Genomic DNA, 8662 nt, shown 5'->3' on the forward strand with positions numbered 1-8662 from the left:
ACGTTTATTAAACGAGTCAGTCACGTCAATCAGAATATGATACGAACCCATTAAGTTTTAACCCATAACTTTGTTTATTTCGTGTCATGTCGTGTCGGGTTCACGGGTTGTGCATAATTTTGCCACATCCAACTACATCTAAACTATAACACTAGCTATTGCTAGTCACTAATGTTGGTTTGAAGGCTTTTGTTACTTGTGTGCTTGCAATACTGAAGAGGATATGAAATTCTATGCAACATTTCTCAGTGCTGTCTGTAAGATGTGTCTACAAATAAGTTTTGAAATTTAAAATCGACGGGACTTGGTGAGCTGCATTTGTTTTTATTTTTTGGTTTATAAATCTTGCATACTAATCTTTTTCTTGGATCAAAATGCTGTTGCTGGGGGGGAGGGCTCTCTTGGCTTTAATTTCACAAGACAATAGTAGGTGTTGCCTTTTTTCATATTCTTTTGGCCGAGAGAAGATTATACAACTAGAAAATTTATACACCCAAACCAGAGCGGAATGATATGGGGGACATCTTACAGCCAAAAAGGAAAATGGGGTAATTGCATTGACCTTTATTGAGATATTATGAAGTAACACTCTCCAAATTAATGTTTATATAATGACACATTCCCTTAAGGTTTGTGTAAATGCAACAGTTAAGTTTTCACTACCTCAAGGAGGAAAGTGTCCGCAGTTTGAGTAAAAATCTTTTACGAAATGAAATATTCCTTTAGTGAAATCACAGCATAAAAGGGCATAAACTTAATGATTGTATTTATACAAACTTCAAGGGAGTTTCATTTTGATAAATTTCAAGGGTGTGTGGTGGGATTCAACCCAAAAAAAGAAAAAGAAAAAAAGGAGGAAGTAAAAAAAAGTATGATTGAGTAGAGTTTTAGATTATGAAACATTATATATAGAATTTGCTAGAACATGACGCATAATTTTAACATCAAGGGTATAGCAAGCACCGCAACCCACCATCTGTGAGGGACTACTTTTAAGCCCTTTGATTGATTACAGAAAAGTTGATTATCATGATAAGAGCATACCGTTTGATTCCTGTATTCAACCAAAAAAAAAAAGGTTAAAAAAAAAAAGTTTGTAAGAAACGCATGGCATATTCAAATATGATAAACATTCTTATACTTATTTTTACTCTCAACTAATAACTACAAATGTTAAGTGCTTGGAACCTTTTTTTTTTTTTTTTAATATTTTTTTTATAATAAAAATGGAGCTTAAAATTTTTTTCAATTACGCTAAATATGGTCTTACCTTGATGCACAGAAGGCTACAACGTAGTTTGCTCCAGAGCAAGTTATGATACTAGTAGGATCATCATATGCGTAGCTGTATGCAGCCGGGCATACTTGTTTGAAACTCTTTGAATAGTTTGAAGGTAAACATGTGTCAGGATTTCCATACTTTCCTCTACAACAATACTCATCAGTCTTGTACACATCACATGCACTTCGGCAAGCTATGACCTTCCCTTTGGCCTTGAGGGTAAGATCTGATGGGCAATTTTGCCTCAAATCTCCATCACAGCCAGCAGTGCTACAATTTCCAGTACCATTAAAAGCTTTAACTATCACAGGCAAGTTAAAACCATCTACAAGGCTAACATCATAATAATCGATTTCTCCAAGGTTAAACTCGGCAATGGAGGTTGGAGCGCTACTCGGGCCAGTGCAATTGAGGGTGCTGCCACAGCTACCGGTTTGGCATGTGCCATTGCCATTTTTGTTGAATTTGCAACTGGTTCGAGCCCAAATGCGTCCACCCCACCCAGATGAAGCGGTATAAACAGTAGATTTTCGCGGTTTTAGTTCAAATCCACCACCACTGATGTTCTCGCTATGTGTTATTCCTAACCATATTGTCTCCTTGCAGGAATTTACTATGGTGAAATTTCTTGTACTGCTGGATACTCTAGTCACTGTCGCACAAAGTGTGCTAAAATTTGTAAGCATATTAATGGAAGTAAATGTCCTTAGAATTTTGTAGTCCAACTTTGACACGAAAATTTAAGTGTCTAAGTCAAATATTAGATGCATGCAATGGTGTAATGTCGGGACAAATTGAGCCATGAATTTGAAAATACATCAGGCGTCTAGTGGTTTTTGCTAATCATAAAAATACAAATAAATCTTAGAACATTAGGCAAAAGGGTGGAGAAGGAATGTACCTGATGCAATGATAGTGAAGATGAACACAATTGTCAGAAGTACGCTGCAACAAGAAGCCATCACTCTCTTTGCTTTTGCTGAGGATAGTTACATGTGAGGAGATATGTTTTATAAGAGAGAGTAAAGAGGTGTCTAGTAAAATAAAATAAAATAAAAGAGAAGGAAGAATACGTGTACGCGAGAGTGAATCTCCATCCTATGACAGCCCCAAAAGGTTCCTTGCTTACACAACCATAAAGTCAAACGATACCTTGCCTCGGCTAATGTCATCTAAATTTTTTGCCCCTTTTCTCTATTAACACATTGAAAATTCTGGGTTTTACATTCTACTGTTAACGTAAAATTTACGTTGTGTTACGTATGTCCTATACTTGACATCTATGCTTTGCATTTTGTGGGCTGATGCCTTGTTCTTCTATTTTGTCTGTATAACTATAAGAGATGAAACAGGATATTCAATATTACTGATAAATATATAGTGGCTGTAGCAGTTCTGAGTGGCACAATTGTAACAGTTCTGAGTGGCACAATTCTGATTGGATATACAATAAAACATGAATTTAGAAAACCAATCAAGAGGTGTATTCAACACTTAAGAACCAATCAAGAGGTGTATTCAACACTCAAGTAACAGTTCTGAGTAGCACAATTGTAAATATTGTGAAAATCGTGGGACCCACACATTGTCAGTTGATATTATGGATAGGTCACAAAACACTACTCTCTCTATATCTCTCTCACACTTCAACTCTCATCTCTGGGCAAAATTTGGTAAATAGTACATTTTTAGGAAAAAATTTCGATGACTAGCGCATGTTTGAACTTATTTAGTTAGTTGGACTGTTTTTGGAACTCAAGTTTGCCAAAATCGACTTCCAACTCAAAATCAACTTTACTACACTCAAGGTCCGACCAATATAAGTCTGACGTGGAATTAAAAAAAAAAAAAAAAAAAAAAAAAAAAAAAAAAAAAAAAAAAAAAAAAAAAAAATTTTTTTTTAAATATTTTTTTATAATAAAAATTGAGCTTAAAATTTTTTTCAATTGCGCTAAATATGGTCTTACCTTGACGCACAGAAGGCTACAACGTAGTTTGCTCCAGAGCAAGTTATGATACTAGTAGGATCATCATATGCGTAGCTGTATGCAGCCGGGCATACTTGTTTGAAACTCTTCGAATAGTTTGAAGGTAAACATGTGTCAGGATTTCCATACTTTCCTCTACAACAATACTCATCAGTCTTGTACACATCACATGCACTTCGGCAAGCTATGACCTTCCCTTTGGCCTTGAGGGTAAGATCTGATGGGCAATTTTGCCTCAAATCTCCATCACAGCCAGCAGTGCTACAATTTCCAGTACCATTAAAAGCTTTAACTATCACAGGCAAGTTAAAACCATCTACAAGGCTAACATCATAATAATCGATTTCTCCAAGGTTAAACTCGGCAATGGAGGTTGGAGGGCTACTCGGGCCAGTGCAATTGAGGGTGCTGCCACAGCTACCGGTTTGGCATGTGCCATTGCCATTTTTGTTGAATTTGCAACTGGTTCGAGCCCAAATGCGTCCACCCCACCCAGATGAAGCGGTATAAACAGTAGATTTTTGTGGTTTTAGTTCAAATCCACCACCACTGATGTTCTCGCTATGTGTTATTCCTAACCATATTGTCTCCTTGCAGGAATTTACTATGGTGAAATTTCTTGTACTGCTGGATACTCTAGTCACTGTCGCACAAAGTGTGCAAAAATTTGTAAGCATATTAATGGAAGTAAATGTCCTTCGAATTTTGTAGTCCAACTTTGACACGAAAATTTAAGTGTCTAAGTCAAATATTAGATGCATGCAATGGTGTAATGTCGGGACAAATTGAGCCATGAATTTGAAAATATATCAGGCGTCTAGTGGTTTTTGCTAATCATAAAAATACAAATAGATCTTAGAACATTGGGCAAAAGGGTGGAGAAGGAATGTACCTGATGCAATGATAGTGAAGATGAACACAATTGTCAAAAGTACGCTGCAACAAGAAGCCATTACTCTCTCAGCTTTTGCTGAGGATAGTTACATATGAGGAGACATGTTTTATAAGAGAGAGTAAAGAGGTGTCTAGTAAAATAAAATAAAATAAAAGAGAAGGAAGAATACGTGTCCGCGAGAGTGAATCTACATCCTATGACAGCCCCAAAAGCTTCCTTGCTTACACAACCATAAAGTCAAATGATACCTTGCCTCAGCTAATATCATCTAAACTTTTTGCCCCCTTTCTCTATTAACACATTGAAAATTCTGGGTTTTACATTCTGCTGTTAACGTAAAATTTACGTTGTGTTACGTGTGTCCTATACTTAACATCTATGCTTTGCATTTTGTGGGCTGATGCCTTGTTCTTCTATTTTGTCTGTATAACTATAAGAGATGAAACAGGATATTCAATATTACTGGTAAATATATAGTGGCTGTAGCAGTTCTGAGTGGCACAATTGTAACAGTCCTGAGTGGCACAATTCTGATTGAATATTCTATAAAAAATGAATTTAGAAAACCAATCAAGAGGTGTATTCAACACTTAAGTAATAGTTCTGAGTAGCACAATTGTAAATATTGTGAAAATCGTGGGACCCACACATTGTCAGTTTATATTATGGACAGGTCACAAAACACTACTCTCTCTATATCTCTCTCACACTTCAACTCTCATCTCTAGGCAAAATTTGGTAAATAGTACATTTTTAGGAAAAATTTCGGTGACTAGCACGCGTTTGAATTTATTTAGTTAGTTGGACTATTTTTGAAACTCGAGTTTGCCAAACTCGAGTTCCAACTCAAAATCAACTTTACTACACTCAAGGTCCGACCAATATAAGTCTAAAGTGGAATAAAAAAAATAAAAAAACCACGTGGAACTTGAGTTTAGTAAACTCGAGTTCCATGCATTAAAAAAAAAAAAAAAAATACTTCCTTTAATCATTTATAGATTATTGCAATTCATGAAGTGAGTCGTGAATGTGTTTGCTTGAGATAGATAATTCAACATATTCATGAAAAATGTGGATTGTCATTAATAAAAAATAACCCAATGATATTATACGAAGATAATGCTACTTGTATCACTCAAATTAAAGGAGACTGTGTCAAATGTGATAGAACCAAGCACATTGCACCAAAATTCTTTTATACACATGAGCTCGAGAAGAGCGGCAATATTGATGTTATGTAGATACGATCATGTGATAATTTGGCCGATATATGGTGCATAACATTGGTATGCATCGACTTATGGATCTTTTTATCGTGAACAATGGAAGTTCTTTGTATTCATGAGGGGGAGTGCAATTTCTAAAGGATATGTGCTGATTGTAGTCTTTTTCCTTCGCTAAGGTTTTTTCACACTGGGTTTTCTTTTGCAAGGTTTTATTGAGGCATTCCTAAGACACTTGAAGTGATACAAGAATACTATACTCCTTCTCCTTAGCCAAATTTTTTTTTCTTCCCATGAGCTATTTCTTTGGAAATGTTTTAATGAGGTCGAGAGGAGCGGCAATATTGATGTTAAGTAGATACAATCATGTGATAATTTGGCCGATATATGGTGCATAACATTGGTATGCGTCGACTTAAGGATCTTTTTATCATGAACAATGGAAATTCTTTGTATTCATGAGGGGGAGTACATTTTCTAAAGGATATGTGCTTATTGTAGTCTTTTTCCTTCACTAAGTTTTTTCCACACTGGGTTTTCTTTTTCAAGGTTTTAATGAGGCATTCCTAAGACACTCGAAGTGATACAAGAATACTATACTCTTTCTCCTTAGCCAATTTTTTTTCTTCCCATGGGCTATTTCTTTGGAAATGTTTTAATGAGGCATATTCTTAGGAAGTGGTCATCCAAAGGTGAGTGATAGAAATAAAGTCTGATTGGAATGTGTAAAGTTTTGACAATGAAAGGGTTACTTGGGATGTATAAAGTCTATAGGGGAGATATATATCCATAATTGTACTCTTTATTGCAACTTTATCCCATGAACTCTACAATAATTCTATGGTTATTTGTGTGTGTGTGTGTGTGTGTAATTCTAAGGTTATTTATGTGTGTTTGTGTGTTGGGGGGGAGGGGGGAGATTGCTTTACTATAATTGTACAAATCTAAGAGATATCAACTAAAGCTTGTGGATGACCACTTGAATACAAGAGTTTATTTATATATATTATTTATTTTCTTCTCGCTTAGTTTTATCTATTTAACTTATTTCACAAGAAATGGAAATATGTAACAAAATAAAAATTCATCAGCAACAATCAATTTTTTGTTTTTTTCCTTTAAGCGCGTATGTGCACTTTATTTTTATTTTATTTTTGGGAGAAGGTAGTATGTTGGGATTTAAGTAAACTAATAATTTGGGGGGGGGGGGGTTGATATCTTCTTTTACTTAAAAAGAAAAAGGAAAACAATTGTGGGGACTTAATGTAACACCCCAAAATCATTTTTAAAAAGAATCTATNAAAGGAAAACAATTGTGGGGACTTAATGTACACACCCAAAATCATTTTAAAAAAAATCTATTCAATCTAAATAATCCATAAAAGTATTAAATAAATGCAACCAGCAACCTAAAATCTTATCATAATTGTCAAAGTTTTAATTCCACCAAAGATAAAATATCCTCAAAATAATTCTCCAGTACAATATGTAATACCATAAAAATAATAATGAAATTCTCAGTTTCACAATATAATTGTAACTGTTGTCTTCCAAGAATCTCTACTCCAATGATTCCTCTAATGTTTTTGTAAGGGGAATAAAAAGGGGGTGAGATAACTCAATAAGTGGAATTCACTAACATTGGGGTGTGGGAATAAACCTTTTAAATGAATATTCCATACATCAAAGTTATAACTTGCAAAACTATCTGTATTTTAATATCAAATATTTTATATAAAAAATATCATTATATTGTGAGCCATCATAACTACCAACACCATCATACAAACAATTTTCAAGGCTTATCTTGTGGTCAGCGTTTACGCTCTGTTGACAAGGCTGTGCTATCTCCTTTTGGGACTAAAACTCCCTCATCCCCTTTCTTAAGGTGGCTCCTTTGGAACTTAAATGTGCACTCCCTTGCTAAGTAGCTCCCTTTTCAGATCCTCAATGGTATACTCCCTTACTAAGGAGCTACCAAATGTGCATTGTCCCCTTTTTTGGGATTGTCTCTTGTTAAGGACTAGCTATTGTAAGATTGTCCCTTGCTAAGGACTAATACAACACTGAGCTTTTAATCACGACTTGCCATAGGATTCAAAACAAATTCAAGATACTCACAATAAATAATCTAGTCATAATACTAAAAAATACAAAGATTTCTCTACACATACAAATTTAAATAAGTTTAAGTTGTTCTACAAGTTTTTCATATAACAAATAGTCAACATTTCCATACAATGTGTACATCAAATATTTATAGGATATCAATATATTTATAGAATATCAACATATTTCTTTGATATAAGGATAGTTTGATAATCAAAACTGTTTTGGGAAAACCCTGAACTTAGTAAACAGCACTTACCTCTTAGTAGCAAAAATGAAATCAACCACCTTTGAGTCACAATAAATCAGTAGAATTAACCTAGCAACACCAAAAATAGGTCCATTAATACATGAATTTCCCACTTAAAAACTCTGTTTTCACACTTAAATAGTTTTATCAATCAATATTAAAGCCTATGGAGATGGTAGATTCTTTGAGATACACTTCAGCTTTGTCAGTGGGCTTTGGCTATTGAATTGTGCCATCACTGATGAGTTGCAGTTGCTAAGTTGATAGATGGGAGCATTGAAATGCCCTGTTTGATGCTTGAACTTCTCGATCGGGCTTCATTTTGTAAGCTTTTCACAACTAATCTAATTCTAGTCACTGCCTATATCTGCCACCATAATTCCCTTGATGCCGCAAAACATAAGATATTGCTGGACACGTATTTGGACAATGACAAGGGTGTAGATGCATGATAGATTGGTGGTGAATTTAGTGAGGTCATATAAGATTATATAATAACACAAAGCACCCTTTTTCCCATAATATAATCATAGATTTAGATCCATAACAACAACACCTATTTTCTATTAGGTACGCAAATAATAGATGCTTAGCCTCCTTTTTAACTTATGTACAAGAAAGAAATTAGTAATAAAATTATGGGGTGTTACACTTAACATGTCAAAAGCACCAATAATATATAGAAAATATGATTGAAACTAGGACAAAGAAAGTTTGATAAAATTTAATAATAAAATTACTGGGGTGTTAGGTTTTGTACACCAATATTGTTAAGCAGCCACTATCAATCCAATTTAGTACACAATCAGGTAAGTAAACACATAAACTATCTGATTGGAAGATTTAAAAGTAGGGTTTATTAATAAAACTCTCTTTGGTTGATTATATTAATCAATTGGTCCAAGAATTTAGTCT

General features: G+C 34.4%; 1 protein-coding gene across 2 annotated transcripts; it reads right to left on the minus strand.

The window, feature by feature from the left end:
- Positions 1–660: 660 nt before the first annotated feature.
- On the minus strand, positions 661–4242 carry LOC112003013 (pathogenesis-related thaumatin-like protein 3.5). 2 transcript variants are annotated; one of them, XM_065779380.1, is made up of 3 exons: positions 4163–4242; positions 3250–3913; positions 661–1054 (listed from the first exon to the last, which is right to left on the minus strand). In XM_065779380.1, the coding sequence occupies exons 1-3, from the start codon at positions 4221–4223 to the stop codon at positions 919–921; spliced, it is 861 nt and encodes a 286-aa protein (XP_065635452.1). In that variant the 5' UTR covers positions 4224–4242; the 3' UTR covers positions 661–918. The 2 variants fall into 2 exon arrangements, with proteins under 2 accessions (XP_065635452.1, XP_023890950.1); XM_024035182.2 differs by lacking the exons at positions 3250–3913; positions 4163–4242 and adding exons at positions 1271–1934; positions 2184–2259.
- Positions 4243–8662: the final 4420 nt, after the last annotated feature.

This window comes from Quercus suber, unplaced genomic scaffold (assembly GCF_002906115.3).
Source record: "Quercus suber isolate HL8 unplaced genomic scaffold, Cork oak 2.0 scaffold_207, whole genome shotgun sequence".
In the NCBI taxonomy this organism is placed as follows: Eukaryota; Viridiplantae; Streptophyta; class Magnoliopsida; order Fagales; family Fagaceae; genus Quercus; species Quercus suber.

Excerpts from the sequence above, each read along its gene's own strand:
- LOC112003013 (XM_065779380.1), bottom strand. The coding sequence starts at position 4,223 with ATGGCTTCTTGTTGCAGCGTACTTTTGACAATTGTGTTCATCTTCACT. Across the intron at positions 3,914-4,162 it reads CTTCACTATCATTGCATCAG|TGACTAGAGTATCCAGCAGT; the intron begins GTACATTCCTTC and ends TTTGTGCGACAG. Across the intron at positions 1,055-3,249 it reads GTAGCCTTCTGTGCGTCAAG|GAATCAAACGGTATGCTCTT; the intron begins GTAAGACCATAT and ends GGTTGAATACAG.